The 15,865-nt window shown below is 44.3% G+C and overlaps 2 protein-coding genes across 2 annotated transcripts; one reads left to right on the forward strand and one right to left on the reverse strand.

Moving 5' to 3' along the window:
• Positions 1-528: 528 nt before the first annotated feature.
• Positions 529-9,384, forward strand: LOC123404361 (casein kinase 1). The gene is made up of 14 exons (XM_045098277.1): positions 529-972; positions 1,086-1,126; positions 2,308-2,377; positions 2,485-2,633; positions 2,785-2,880; positions 3,783-3,853; positions 7,313-7,374; positions 7,656-7,719; positions 7,808-7,892; positions 7,995-8,121; positions 8,198-8,265; positions 8,353-8,413; positions 8,508-8,641; positions 8,740-9,384. The coding sequence occupies exons 1-14, from the start codon at positions 897-899 to the stop codon at positions 9,034-9,036; spliced, it is 1,401 nt and encodes a 466-aa protein (XP_044954212.1). The 5' UTR covers positions 529-896; the 3' UTR covers positions 9,037-9,384.
• A 1,662-nt stretch (positions 9,385-11,046) lies between these two features.
• LOC123404362 (phosphatidylinositol N-acetylglucosaminyltransferase subunit C) lies at positions 11,047-12,323 on the reverse strand. The gene has a single exon (XM_045098279.1). It carries the CDS (start codon positions 12,103-12,105, stop codon positions 11,200-11,202), a length of 906 nt encoding a protein of 301 aa, XP_044954214.1. The 5' UTR covers positions 12,106-12,323; the 3' UTR covers positions 11,047-11,199.
• Positions 12,324-15,865: the final 3,542 nt, after the last annotated feature.

Consider the following 15,865-nt stretch of genomic DNA (forward strand, 5'->3'; position numbering starts at 1 on the left):
ACGGAGGCTAAGCATCGTCGTATGCAGGAGGACACTCATGACATTAACGAGATGTTCACGCATACGGATGATGAGGAGGAGTTGGAGCCCCCCCACGAGCCTAACTATGAGTCATCCGGTATGGACATGGTGGACATCTTTGATAATGATGAAGCGTAATTAAAGTAGTACGTAGGGTCTTTCTTTGTATAATAAGATATTTGGATGTAAAACAATAAATATGAGACGTGATCGATCCGTCCGCACACGTTAGGGGCGCATCCGCGAGAGGGGCCAGATTTGTTGTCGTCGGTGTAGATGCTGTTAGACTAAAACAAAAGCTCCATTTCTAGGAGAAACAAACTTACTTGGCAGGCAGCAAGAGTACAAGCAGGAGAGAATAAATCGAGAAAGAAACACAGGCAACGAAAACCGGAGATAAAGCAAAGGTAATGGGATGAAACAAAGAACGGGAAACTGGAAACCATAAAATAAATAAATAAATAAAGGAAAGAAAAAGGAAAAGCGTAGCCCTAGTGCCGCCCTATCCCTCGTTCTCTCCTTCCATCCGTTGTACGGTCCCCGTCCGTTTCCCACATTTTCCGCTTCCCCCATCCGTCCCTCCATTAACTCGTCTCCCGATTCCAACCCCCACGAAAATCCCAAAAATACTCACAGAAGCAATCCCTAGTCCCCGAATCCCACCTCGAGGAGTATCCCGATTCGCTTCCGATCAGCGCCAACTCGATCTGCGGCTCCATCTCAGGCGGTCCCGGGCGCGCGGTCTTGGCTCGGGAGATCCGGGATCCCGTCCTCGGGTGCTCTGGGCTCAAATCTTGAGGCCTCTGGGCAATGTGATTAGGTCAAGGGGCGATTTTAGGCGCAGCCGTTGCTGAATCTCTTGCGGGGTTGCAAAGATGGAGCATGTGATCGGGGGGAAGTTTAAGCTGGGTAGGAAGATCGGGAGCGGATCTTTCGGGGAGCTGTATCTTGGTACGGCCCTCATGGTGTTCTTAGATCTTTCATGTGCCTCTTTCCGTTTGTGTTGCCAAAGCTTTATATCTGCTTAGCTTATTTTTTTACAAGGGTGATTAATTTGGCTGCAGGCGTGAACATACAGAGCGGCGAGGAGGTGGCTATCAAGTTGGTATGTCATGAAAAAAATTCGATTATATTATGAACCTTGTCATTTGTTAATATACGTATGCATGTTTTCATCCGGTGTTAACTAAATATATGTATGTAATCTGCGAATACAGTTTGGTCCATCACTAATCAGAGATGTTTGGGACATCTTATCTAGTATCATGCTCTTTTCATATGAGTAGCAACTCGCGGCGAGGAGCTTGGGGTTTCTGAACACTATAGGTTCGGTACATGCAAACTGATCTATTAGAGACGCACAGAACTGGGGATCTAGAAAAAGGGCGAAAGTGTTTGCTGCTCCCGGTTGGAAGTTCAATTTTTATTATCTGCCCATTTAAGTATGTTTGTACACCTTTGCGTGGGTTACAGGAGGGTAGACACATACATACACCATACAACATTCTTGGCATGTTATGTACTCTTTCAACATTCTACAAGTCAGGAATAACAACAAACTATACTGTTACATCCAGTAATAATTAACAGAGAAACACTATCCTTTTCAAGTAAATCCCATGTCTGGGCTATCAATGGTAGTAGCAAAGAAACACTGTTACATCTTTGGCATTTTCAATTACCCCATCCATGTTTTGGGCTATGGATGGTAGTCGAAGTCCATCTATCTGATTCAATCTTTCAAGGAAGTGTGAATTTCGTAAAACCCCATGTTCAGCGAAACTTATAAGTTATAGCACTTCACTACACATGTTGGAAATTTTCCCAACAAAAACTCATCTCCGAAGAAAACCATGCTCTGCACATACAATTCTATACTTTCTGCTGTATCAGTTATTTCAGTACAATGTGCAGTTTTGTTTGGTAGAATTTTCCATGGAAGTAACATTCTTCATAAACACTGTTAGTTGTTTTCTTAGAAAATGAGCCAATGGTCCCTTGCTGTCTGCTAAGCGCTGGTGTTTTATTATAGAGCCTGATGAAAGTAGTGGTTTTTTAATTGCTTAATTTCTACCTCCGCATGTCTTGGATTGTGGACGTAGATGAAGAAAGAACTATGCTCTGAGGAAGTGTAGGTAACAGTGAAATAATAACGTTTTTCATAACTTGAACATATAACTTTGCATCGACATGAATTTTGAGTGTTATGGCTTGTTACTGCCCCTGCAATTGCTAGCATCTGGACATCCTAACTGACTGTCCCTATCATCTCATTATATTTGTTAGGAATCTGTCAAATCAAGGCATCCCCAGCTTCATTATGAGTCAAAACTATATATGCTTCTGCAAGGGGGGAGTAAGTAGCAATACAATAACTTCTTTTTAAACGAGAATCAATACAAGAACTTGCTTTCCATTCTTTTTTTTAATGATTTTGATTTAATGTTCAATTTCAAACTTCAGTGGGTATTCCTCATCTGAAGTGGTTTGGAGTGGACGGGGAGTACAATGTCATGGTCATTGATCTTCTTGGTCCAAGTCTGGAGGACTTGTTCAACTATTGCAACAGAAAATTTACCCTTAAAACAGTACTTTTGCTTGCTGATCAGATGGTGAGTGCTTACTGTATAATTTCATTTTGTCTGTTAAGATTGAACACCTGTCTGACAGAATGCAAATGAATTTTTTATCTGCAAACTTAAATCTCTTAGTCCTTATTTGACTGATCCCGACAAGTTGATGTATTCCATTATTTTTATACAGATCGCCAGGGTAGAGTACATGCACTCGAGGGGCTTTCTTCATCGTGATATAAAGCCAGACAACTTCCTTATGGGTTTAGGCCGTAAAGCAAGCCAGGTTTGTGCCATTATGAACATTTTTACTGGTACTAGTGATTTATCAAAATTTCTTTGCTTTAGAATTTGCTGGTTGAGTAGTTCATTGTGGAACTATACTGATTCTAGTTTTTGGCCTTGTTCTGATAGAGTGATACGATACATTAACGACTAAAGATTTATCAGCTGGCAGCCTGGCAGTGCCAGGGCTGGGCCAAGTTTGTGTCTAGCCTAACCTGATTATACTCTACATGACCCTTTAGCATTTAAATGCGCTTCTGGGACCGCCTGGGGGCTAAATCCCTAGCTGCCCCAGGTCTGTCTCCATCCCTGAGTTCAATACCCTCCAATCATAATAAAGCGAGGCTAAAATGGCTAATGTACAAGCTCTGTTGCATCAGCAAATAGCCAAATAAACAATTGTGTAATAAACCAAATTCCTGTGTTTAAATTTAGCAAGAGAACCTTGAATCTGTTTCAGTTGATGTTTATGCATTATAATTATAATGACTGTAATGGTGCTGTACCATTCTATTTAATTATTTACCGTTCTTAGTCAATGTTGATTAAATATTTTAAGACATTAATTATAATTGTATTAAGTCCTGAAGGTACAAAAGTACTTTCCATTCTGTATTTTGTCTATGAGTGTTAATGGCTCGTTTATACTTTTAGAGCAAAGATACCCATATTCTCTTGTTAGTTAAACAAGTTCTTATGTTTGCTGCAATGAGCATTTCCCTTTGAAAAATGTTACTCCCTCCGTCCCAAAGTAAGTGTCTCAACTTTGTACTAGCTTTAGTACAAAATTGTACTGAGCTTGAGACACTTATTTTAGGACGGAGGGAGAGTGATCCCGACGCTTGTGTTTGCTATGAACAGAGATATCTGCTTATAGAAAACTGATTGCAATTACTTTAACAGGTTTATGTTATCGACTATGGCCTTGCAAAGAAGTACCGGGACCTCCAAACTCATAAGCACATACCATACAGGTACTTGGCAATTGATGTTTAAAAATGTTTAAAAGGAATTCTCTTAATGTTTCAAAGATTGTCCTAGACTTCCAGTGCATAATCTAGTGTTTAAAAAGCACAACTCATTCCTGCATTTGAGGTCTCTTAACATTTTTGCACATTGTTCTGTCTGACACATAGCTCAATGTTTTGCTCATACTAGCACAATGCTGGTGCATTGCTACGAAGACATAAAAAAACCCTAGGAATTATCACTGGTTTAGGAGATCATTGAAAGATGATGGTGTCTTGCGGCTGTTACATGGTTCATGATTGAAAAGAGAGCGTAATAAAAGATCATGTTGCAGTCGCTAAAGAGTCTCGAGCGACCATAGTAGGTCCTTTGCAAGATATAGGGAGATAATATTTTGAATTTTGAAACATAGGGGAATGGGCGTGAGTAAGTTGAATGCACAAGATCGTGGATTAGGTAGGAGGGCAACATCTATCCCGGCGCTGAATTGTAATTTCTTTGCCCTCTTCTGCTATGACATGGAACCGAAAGAATTGGTTAGGCAGAGAAACAAAAATCAAGACCCTGATTTTGAATTGGAGTTGCATACTTGCTTTTATAATTTGTGTTTTTACAAGAGTGTTGTTCTCACATTAGGGTAGCAGTGTATTTGTTTATCTGGGAGCACCTAGTAAAAGTAACATTTGTTTATTTATCTCTCTTGGAAGGTTGCTGGTCCCTTATGTGGGTAGAAGTGCATTTGTTTATTTGTGTGGCCCCACATGTTAACTCACCACCAACTCCAACCTTTATAAGTAGGAAAGACAATACTGTTAACAGCTTTTGGCATAGTGTGATGTCTAGTATAGTATGATGTCCTAAATTCCTGACCCATGCTTTGCAATCTCCATGAGCGTAACTTTGCTTGGCACACTACCCGTGGTACAATATCAGCTACCAAATGTCTAGGTTCAAAGCTAAATTTCCACCATTGTGCTTTGTAATGCTGAAATTTGAGCTGATTACCAGTACTAGGATCTAGGAAGGATTGAAATTTTGAAACCAAAATATCACCAGCAATCATACTGGAGGAGTTTGTAATGGGGACCACATAATTCTTACTGTTGTGCACTAATAAATCTGGGCATTCGTCTGGCCGGGCTGGGCTTAAAGAAAAGCCTGACATGCAGGAGCCAAGCCTGGGGCCCAAAATTTTACTTTTACCAAGCCTGAGCCTGTCCCGGTGTAGAAACCCAAAGCCTGAGGCCTGGCTCGAAAACCATAACCAACAAAAACGTTTGTTTATTTGTAGCTTGAAAAGATCAACTCGCTGATACAGATAGAGCAGATTCAAAAGGTATCTATTATCCATGTGCTATCATGAGAAAATCCATTACAACTAAGATACAATCAACCAAAAAAAATACATCAAATTCGAAACATTGAAAGTGTGTGCTGTGGACATGAGCCAAACTTAAGTAGGATGATTTATTCAGAGCTATAAACAAGGAAACGATTAACTAGTAGATCAAAGCAGAAGCAGCGGGCGTCCTCAATGGCTCGACACAGCCCTGTGAAAGTATAGGCGGCCTCAACACAGCTGCGTAGGAAGCGCGTGGGAGGACAACAACCTCGACGCAGCGCCTGGTGACAGCAACCGCCGTGCTGCATGGTGACCTCTGCTGCTGTGTGTGGTGAGTGATGCCATGTAGAACGTGGGGTTGCAAGGGGCCAGGGGAGCCGGCATGGACGGACAAGGTTGCGGCAGCTTGTGGCCTTGTGTGTGGGGAGGGCTGTAGGCTCGGGGCACGTTTGGAACACAAGAATAGGAAATAGTTGCCGGTGGGAAACAGAGCATTGCTGTAGGGAGGGCTGTAGGCTCGGGGCACGTTTGGAACACAGGAATAGGAAATAGTTGCCGGTGGGAAACAGAGCATTGTGAAACATAGGAATTTTTTAAAATTGTCTGTTTGGACTATAGGAAAAGGAAAACACATGAACTATTAATGAAGTGGACAATAATGTTGAGCATGTTTATTAAGGAACTTCACTCATTTTTATTTATCAAAACCATATGTATAAACCCTTCATGCATGGCCCAATCGGCCCAGTGAGACAGACTGGGGCCACTAGAATGAGGGCCTACGAGTCATAAGAGAGGGGAGAGAGAAACAAACCCATTTACACAGTTAAGTACTCCCTAGTAATCCATTCCTTCTCAAATCGTGATGCTTCTTCTAGCCAGTGACCTCATCTTCCAGCACTCATTATCCACTAATATTTCATCCCAGACTACCTAATCCACTACTAATTTGTTTGTTCCAAGGCATGGACGTTGCCACATGGACGAACTTGTCGTCCATGGCGCCCAGGAGCAACATGCATCTCGTCTTGTGGTAGCCGACGGTGTTACTGTCTTCAAAATCTTTCATGATCTACGCTGGACTCGGGCTTGACAGATGCTTTGGGTTTCACCCACGATGAGTTTTCCTTTTGTCTACAGAGTTGGTAATTAGCAGTGTAGATGTGTCCATGTCCAAGCTGATTTGCTTTGATTGACACAAAGGAAGGAAAATGAGGTTCTGATATGTTGTTTCATGTGGTTTTCTCATGAAACTGAAGTCATAGGAAAGTTTCCTTCGCATTTCCTGCGGTTGGTTCCTGCACTCCAAGGGGACTCTTTGCATTTCCTGCAGTCGGTTCCTGCACTCCAAGGGGACTCTTTGCATTTCCTGCGGTCGGTTCCTGCACTCCAAGGGGACTCTTTGCATTTCCTGCGGTTGGTTCCTGCACTACAAGGCTATGTGGAGCGGAATGTCGCTTGGCGAATATTTATGTGGCGAGTGGCGTTAGGTGGAGTTCAGATCTCACATGTTGTGGTGTCCTGGCCCGGCTGGGCTATGTTTGGGCTGAAAACTGAAGCCCGAGCCTGGCCTGGGATTTTTGGGCTGGGTCATTGGGCTGGGTTGCACGCCCAGCTTTAGGTACTAACGAGGACTAGTCTTCTATCTGGTAATAAATAGGGTAATTCAAAGTTGCACCCGGGAGGCAGACAGTGCTCCCGGGTGGGGAAAATGAATATCCCAAAGTTTTAAAAAGGAAAATATCTACACATGTAAATGGATGCAAGTTTTCATGGAAAAATAACAAGTTTGATGCCCTGTGTGAGGGTCCAAGTGTGGTGCTTAAAAATAATTGCTTTTCTGAGGACTGGTGGCCACCAAGCCTGTCCTTTTCTCATGAAACTACACACACACACACACACACAAAAGACATGAACATGTGTCATACAATTTCGGGTCTATTTAAGTTTATTGAACATTTTTGGCGAATCTACTGTTCATCTTGTGTTCCTGGAAGCTATTTCGTGGCCCCAGAAAATATGCAGTTTTTCTATTGAGATATTTCTTTTGTGTATGATTCTATCTTCATACTTATCTGGATACACACATTTGGATCTTACATGTTTTTCTTTGCTACTATAGGGAGAACAAGAATCTTACAGGAACAGCACGTTATGCTAGTGTAAACACCCATCTTGGAGTAGGTGAGTGTTGCTACTCGTGAACATGCATTATGTCTACATCAGCATAGATTTCTTTGTTCAGTTAACAAAGATCAAGGCGTGTTCTGTAAAGTTGTTGAACAAATCGTAATTCTTTTGAAACCTTAAATTTTGCTGTTATCACAAAGTTAGTCAGCGACAATGTACGGCTGACAATGAAATTCTCCCTAATATGTCTGAAAGGCATTAATTTTATAGCTGTGATTAAGCATGACTCTTCCGCTGATTGCTGGTACATGCTATACTAATGGGTTTCTCTACAGAACAAAGCAGGAGAGATGATTTAGAATCTCTCGGTTATGTGCTGATGTATTTCATAAGAGGAAGGTAGGACATGTATTGCTTTTCTAGTGGTGTAAATTCATTTTTGACTGTCGAATACATTTCACTGACCTATATGACTTGTCTCTCACAGCCTTCCTTGGCAAGGTCTGAAAGCTGGCACGAAAAAACAGAAGTATGACAAAATTAGTGAAAAGAAAATGTTAACTCCAGTTGAGGTAATTAAATGCGGCTTCGTTGATTAACAATTCTACAAAGAAGTTTGGTGTATCTTTCACTTGTAATATAATCGTATGCACTATTTGCACAATTTTGGGTAGGTCCTTTGTAAATCTTATCCATCGGAGTTCGTTTCATACTTCCATTACTGCCGATCCTTGCGATTTGAAGATAAACCAGATTACAACTATCTGAAGAAACTCTTCCGAGATTTATTTATCCGTGAAGGTACTATCAATAAATATAGTAGTTTGAAGTTTTTATGCATCTAAATCTTATACACGGTGTCTGATGGATCTTGTAGGGTACCAGTCTGATCATATATTTGACTGGACTGTGTCAAGGCAAGTAGCAGAGAATAACAGATTGCGAGTATGTCCACCGTTCTTCTTTCCAATTGTTTTTAGTAGTGCAAGCTTGACTGTACTAAATCTGTAGCATTGTTTTCCTTGCTGTCAGCCAAGTGGAAGGACAGCTGGGTTGGTGGGACCATCTGCAGAACGGGCTGAACGGGTTGCAGGTTTGTCAGTTGCATGCACATTTGCCAAAGTTCGTATTCAAGAAATAAGCTATGCTGAGAGTAAGAGCTTTTTGTTTCCTTCTTTTTTTAACAGCAAGACAGGATGTTCCTGATAGATTCTCTGGTTCAGTGGATACATTTGCCAGAAGAACTGGCTCTGGTTCTGGCCATCATGCAGAAAACACGAAGCACAGAACTTTGTTGGATTCACTGTTGGCACCTAAGATGGTTAGAAGTGCTCAATTTTAGTTGTCATGTTTGTACAAAGCAGCTCATTGACACTTATACTTGTAGACGTCTTACAACATTTTTACCATTTATGCTAGGCTGTTGATTCAGATAAAAGAAGGCCTACATCATCCCGGAATGGGAGCACATCGAGGAAGGCTCTCCTGTCAAGTAGCAGACCAAGTTCTGGAGAGCCCAGTGACCCGACTCGCACTAGCCACCTAATCCCAACCAGTAGTGGCAGCAGTCGTCCATCAACCACTCAGAGGCTTCACCAATCAACTGGACTCGAGGCCAGGTCCTCGTCGCTGTCGAAAACTGCAAGAAATATCCATGATGATCCCACTCTAAGGACATTTGAGCGCCTTACAATTAGTGCAGACCGGAGGAAATAAAAGTTTGAAGAGTAAAAGGATGTCAGTTGCTGTCATGAGTGTGGGCACTTGGATTCTTTCAGCTCCAGATGATGCTCACTGGTCAGCAAGATAAATGATGTGCTACACAAGATGCCGAGGAATGCATATAGCGAAGGGGGCTCATCGAATCTTGGCATGAATGATCGAGCACTGTTATTTCAATGTCTGTTCTTTTGAATGGCTAAAGAAAACGTTTTACACCATTCTGGAGGGCCTGGATTGTCTCGGCTGCATTGTTTGGCCGTGCTGGCCTAATTGATGTTAATGTTGACTCAAGACACTTGTGGACACGCTATTCAAATAAAACAGTTCATTAGACTTTCAAAATGTTTCATGTGTTATTTTTATTGTACCTGCACATGAAAGTGTTAATGCTTGTGTTTGGGTGTACTGGTTCCTTACGCATCTCTAAAAAATATTCGAACTTGTGCAAAACCTGAAGTCATTATGTTGCTTTTCTAGCTTTGTCGTGCAAAAACATGGCCAAATGTGGATTGAACTTATATTTCCTACATGGGGTATACTGGCAATTTCTGTATTGCTCGTCATGTGTTCCCTGACATGTTTGCCGCTTCGTAACTAACCAGTAAACCCCTCTTTCTCTAAAGGAAAAAGAAACCCTGACCAGTAAGCCATGATCATACTATCGATCAGCGTTCCAGCTAAATTGGGATTACGACACGGTAGTAACTGCAATTTAGTCAGTAAAGCATCCATACAATCATAGAGTATTGAAGATGATGCACGGCGCGGATCTTTGGAACAAACATGGAAAACACTTCTAGAAAAATCAAAATGAGTCAAAAAATTCTGGAACTTTTTGTAACAAACATGGTCCAGTGTAATACTCATGTGAAAAGTTCCACGAAAGAATGACTCGTTGTATTATAGTTTTTTTTTAAATCAACACTATATGAAAGTTATTATTCACATTTTTTAATGTAATCTCACATTTGTTTTCTTTGCCACGGAGTAGGTCGAAGCTATTCCTTCACGACACTTGTCACACGTGTGTAATAACATCTGATAATGTTTGATTTCAAAAAATTTCAGGAACTCTATACTCCTTTCGAATTTTCTAAATTTTTATTTTCCAATTCGGGTGCAACGGACCCGAGACCCATGTCTATTTCCCAGATGAAGCCACACTATTATTGTGTTTTTTCTATTCCCATGTTTCAGAAATCATGCGAATCCAAGAGGCCCTAAGGCCATCTACAACGCGGGCGCTTAGGCCACGCGTCACCCGAATCCCCTCCAGAACAGAGAGTCCGGCTCAAGTCGATTCCACTTCTATTGCCGGGCGCCTCAACACTTTTTCCGGAAAAAATCTGTTACATAATTGTTCAAATAGGCACTTGTGCGTTGGGGAAACATACTCCTACACTCTGATGCTACTTCCTTAGTTAATATTTTTGTCGTGTAAGCGTCCAAACAAGCGCCTCCACATTGTAGATGGCCAAAAGTGTGTTACATTACTGGTGACAATGTTTGGCATTTTGGAATAGACCACGACAAGATGCATTATTTTCAAATAATGGAAGACCCAAGCATTATTTTCAAATAATGGAAGACCCAATCATTATTTTCAAATAATGGATGAACCAATCCCCGACCCGTACATCATAAGATGCATTTCAGAGTTACAGATACAGGACGTTGCAAATGGCAAATGTTGTTCTGTTAAGTGCTCCCACTGATTGAGCACATGAGATTGTGGAGCCAACCCATCAACAGGGTGCAGAATAGGGTTGACATGCAGTTCATTTCCCGCAAACATACAAATGAATACAACATAAGATGCAGAGGCTGTTTCTTTTTTCTAAAAGGAAAGAAGAATCACGATTAGTTTTCAACGAGAGAAAACAATGATCAAAGATTATAGAATCATGTTTCATTATATACTTCAACACCGAATTTTGAGCCTTGAATGCCCTTGAGAGAACACATCACCAGACTAGAGTGCAGAACACAAGGCTTTGTCAAGCATTTAGAGCCGCAGTAGCAAAACAAGTTAAGTCAAGAGTATGTACATACACATGGAAACTTGCAAAAGAGACTAGCAGTACATCAGTCATAGATACATACAGTGAAATCAATCTTGTGCACATGTAACTTGTTGATTAAGCCTAGTGCTGCTATTCATTCAGTTATATCAAAGCAGAGTTTAGCTTCATCCCAGGGGCCATTGATCTCAAACTTGTACTCCTGAATCCTGATAAGCCAGTAGGGGCAGACAAGCGAGATGAAAACAACGAGTGCCAGCAGTAAAATGAAGAGCATTCGATGCAGCTGGTACGTGACGCCCAGGGTCATGACCATGAGAGCAAAGGAGAATATCAAATGGAGTCTACAGGAGTACTTCTTGATACAAAATGTGACGAGCGGCGCAAACAGGAAGACCTGCAATGAGAAGAGCATGATTGCAAAGACGTGCAGCCAAGACGGCAGGCGCGACGCCACAAGAACAGACGCCACAATCGACGCGTTCAAGGAGATGTTGCTGGTCAGCTTTGGGTTGTTGAGTGCACCTGGAGGCCTTATAGTCGAGCCAGAGTAGTCATGCAAGAAGAGATGAACCAGCAGAAGGAACACAGCAAGCGCCCAGATCGAATCTGAACTGATGGACCTGGTGAGGGTATGGCAAATTGGCGCCAGAACATAGAGGCCACTGGTGAAGAATGATATGTTGAGGACATACTTCAAGAGTAGATTCAGCGAGAACGGGCTGGTGGTGAGCAGGAGGACCAAGAACCCAACAAGCAGCAGACCAATGTCGAATTTCAAGAGAGTGATCTCGTCGATGGCCAAATTCAGTGTATGCGTCCATGTCGAAACCACAAGGGCGACTATGCAGAGGTACTGGGAAATGGAGACCGAGTCGACCATCACTCTCAGGAAGTCCCTCTTGACGACATTAGCATTCATCACCATCTCCTCGAGGAAGGAGTCGTCGGTGTAGTTATCATCGTAGCCCGGTTGCATGCCCCCATAGGCTACTTTTCTCCACTTTGTTCGACAGAGGGTCGGATTTCCAGCGCCCTTCATGCCTCCTCGCTACCATGCCTTACCCATTGCCACCGGATTTGATCGATCTATCGATCCAGATCGGGGTCCGGATTCGCACCCCTGATTCGCCGTGGTCACTCGGCCATGCTGTCGCCGGAGTCCAAGGGAGCGCGCCGCAGGGGGGATGCTTGGGTGGATGGCTGGGCGGGGAGGCGGCGCGTCGGGAGAGCGTGAGGGCGGCGGCGTGGAAGGAGCAGGCGGCGGCGGCGGCGGCCGCAGGGCAGGGCAGGGAGGGGAATTGGGACGCGATGGTGGAACGCGGGGGAGAGGCCGTGGCCGCTCACTGCAGGGCTGGCTCAAACATTTTTCTGCCTCCACCTAGCTGGCACGCTTAATAAGAGTTTGAGCGTTACTTTTTCCTTTTTTTCTCTCTTTTTTTTTTCTTCATTTATCTTTTTTCTAAAACACATGTAACTTTTTTCAGGGAAAAGAAAGTTTTAATTCATGACCGTAGAGTTACAGTCGAGAGGTCACACATCCTCAATATATGATGAAACCGAGCCAAGCCACACAACGATAGCTTGTTCGGATCGGTTATACTTTGCCAACCGATCGACAACTCTATTTTGACACCCGCTAACTTTCTGAGAAAAAAACTTCCTACTACCTAGTAAAGTCTTGATCTCCAAGACTAGATGACCATACGCCTAGCGAAGGAGCGTGCCACTTGTAAGGCTGGAGAGAGCTTAAGAGGAGTCTGATTGCACCACCACCGGAAGAGAAAAATGTTGTATTTACAATGCCATACCTTGCATGATCGCATGCAATTTAGCCTCCAACGGACCATTGCAGTGGAAGATGTATCGATAAGCTGCCATTAGAATCTCCCCCTTCTCGTTCCTGAGCACCATACCCGCAGGAACCGAGCCGTCCTCCTTTAGGAAAGAGCCATCGCCTGACAGGGCTAATTTGCCCGACGTCGGGGACGGCCAAGGGACAACGCAGTGGCCGAAGAAGGCATCTTCCCCTTCAAGATTTCTTCTGTAGAGAAGCGTCCAACAAGCTTAATTGACTTGCAGTAGTTGTCCAGGTACTCGGTGGTGGCAAGAACGGGTGGAGCCTCCTTCCCACGGGTCATATCATTACGAGTTTGCCAAATCCGCCAATGCAACATGATCAGCATATCACGGACATCAATAGAGCACTTGGGCAGCAGGGTCATGAACCACTCCTTCCCATCAGAAATGAGAAGGTTGTCATCCGGGAGTGGCCATCTTCGCGGCATGTTCACCCACAGGATTCTCGCATGTGTACATGTAATCAAAGCATGAAACGAGTCCTCCTCCTCAACACCGTATAGCGAACATGTCGATCTAGTAGACAAGTGTCTCTGTCTCTTACATTGCTGTGTTGCCAGAGTTCTAGTTGCGCATCTCCACGCGGTGATCTTCATCTTTTGGGGGACCGCAGACTTCCAAACATGATTCCATAAAGTTCGGTTCCCGCCTGGATTAGTGCTAGAAGCACCATTGGCGAAGGTAACATTGTGATCATATGTAGCCAGCGTATAAGCGCTTCTCACTATAAACATGCCACTCTTCTTCAAAAACTAGGACATGAAATCACTCCTTTAGCGCGGTGAGGTTCTAATTTTCAGAATGTGTTCAACATCCATAGGCCAAAAGAACTCATTTAGGTGATCAGCTCTCCAATCACCATTGTCATGCACGAAGTCGGACACCCGGTTGAAGCGACAATTTCCTTTAAGGGTAATTGGGCGGAAGGAGTGAGGCTGCGGGATCCAAGGGTCCCTCCATGTGCGGATTCCTGTACCGTTCCTAACTCACCCAATGACACCTTTCTTGAACAGTTCCAGACCATGCAAAACACCCTCGACACCTTAGAGCCATTGCCCGAGAAGACAATATCCAACAACTGACCAGAAGGGTAGTATTTTGCTTTCAGCAGCCACACGCACAAGCTCTCCGGCATGTCCAGGAGCCTCTAGGATTGTTTAGCTAACAAGGCGTGGTTAAAGGCCCTCATGTCTCTAAAACCCATTCCCCCAATGGGTTTGGGAAGCCTCAATTTGTCCAAGCTCATCCAGACCATTTTCTTCTTCCCATCCTCAACTCCCCACCAGTATTGACGTATCATACATGTGAGCTCATCACAAACCGAGGCCGAGAGCTTGAAGGCACTCATAACATAGGCTAGAATCGCCTAAGAAACTCACTTGATAAGGATCTCCTTATTCCCAGATGACATATATTGCTCGCTCCACTCAACCAGAATCTTCCTCAAGTGTTCCTGGGTAGTTTCAAACTTCCCTTTATGCATCCTTCCCTCAGGGACTGGCAAGCCCAGATATTTGGTTTCAAAAACTTCCCGAGTAATCTCCAGCACACTTTTTGTTGGGTAACGTAGCATAAATTCAAAAAATTTCCTACGCCATATTCAGATCTTCCTATGGAGAGACCAGCAACGAGAGAGGGGTGAGTTCATCTTCATACCTTTGAAGATCGCTAAGCGGAAGCGTTGGTAGAATGCAGTCGATGGAGTCGTACTCGCGGAGATTCAGATCGCGGTGTGATTCCGATCTAGTGCCGAACCACGGCACCTCCGTGTTCCTCACACGTGCAGCCCGGTGACGTCTCCCGCACCTTGATCCAACAAGGAGGAGGGAGAGGTTGGGGAAGATCTCCGGCAGCACGACGGCGTGGTGTCAATGGAGAGACGAGGTCTCCCGGCAGGGCTTCGCCAAGCACCGTGGGAGGAGGAGGAAGGAGGGGAGCAGGGCTGCGCCGAGGGCGAGAAGAAACGATGTGCAAAACAGACCCAAACCCCTAGGTATATATAGGAGGAGGGGAGGGGGGTGACACCTCTAGGGTTCCCACCCTAGGTGGTGCGGCAGCCCCCCCCCCAGATGGGAGGTGCGGCGGCCAGGGCAGGGGGAGGGGGTGGCGCACCACTAGGTTGGCCTAGGGCCCCCCCTCTCCACCTCCTGCGCCTTGGGCCCCTTTGTGGGAGGCGCACCAGCCCACTTTGGGCTGGTTGCCCTCCACCTTTTGGCCCATGCTACCTCTTGGGGCTGGTGACCCCTCCCGGTGGTCCCGGTGGTCCCGGTACGCTACCGGTGACGCCCGAAACATTTCCGGCGTCCAAAACCATCCACCCTATATATCAATCTTTACCTCGGGCCATTTTGGAGCTCCTCGTAACATCCGGGATCTCATCCGAGACTCCAAACAACTTTCGGTAACCTTGTATAACAATTCCTTATAACCCTAGCGTCATCGAACCTTAAGTGTGTAGACCCTACGGGTTCGGGAAACAGGCAGACATGACCGAGACACCTCTCCGGCCAATAACCATCAGCGGGGTCTGGATACCCATGATGGATCCCACTTGCTCCACAATGATCTCATCGGATGAACCACGATGTCAAGGATTCAATCAATCCCGTATACAATTCCCTTTGTCTGTCGGTATAGAACTTGCCCGAGATTCGATCGTCGGTATACCTATACCTTGTTCAATCTCGTTACCGGTAAGTCTCTTTAATTGTTCTGTAGCACATCATCCTGTGACTAACTTCTTAATCACATTGAGCTCATGATGATGTTCTACCGAGTGGGCCCAGAGATACCTCTCCGTCACACGGAGTGACAAATCCAGATCTCGATTCGTGCCAACCCAACATAGACTTTCAGAGGTACCCGTAGTGCACCTTTATAGTCACCCAGTTACGTTGTGACGTTTGATACACCCAAAGCACTCCTACGGTATCCGGGAGTTG

Source organism: Hordeum vulgare, chromosome 6H (assembly GCF_904849725.1).
Source record: "Hordeum vulgare subsp. vulgare chromosome 6H, MorexV3_pseudomolecules_assembly, whole genome shotgun sequence".
Lineage (NCBI taxonomy): Eukaryota > Viridiplantae > Streptophyta > Magnoliopsida > Poales > Poaceae > Hordeum > Hordeum vulgare.

What these genes read in the sequence shown, in the direction of transcription:
- LOC123404361 (XM_045098277.1), top strand. Translation starts at nt 897, where the DNA reads ATGGAGCATGTGATCGGGGGGAAGTTTAAGCTGGGTAGGAAGATCGGG. An exon ending in CATAAGCACATACCATACAG is followed by an intron (nt 3,854 to 7,312) that starts GTACTTGGCAAT and finishes TTGCTACTATAG; the next exon opens with GGAGAACAAGAATCTTACAG. An exon ending in AAATGTTAACTCCAGTTGAG is followed by an intron (nt 7,893 to 7,994) that starts GTAATTAAATGC and finishes AATTTTGGGTAG; the next exon opens with GTCCTTTGTAAATCTTATCC.
- LOC123404362 (XM_045098279.1), bottom strand. Translation starts at nt 12,105, where the DNA reads ATGAAGGGCGCTGGAAATCCGACCCTCTGTCGAACAAAGTGGAGAAAA.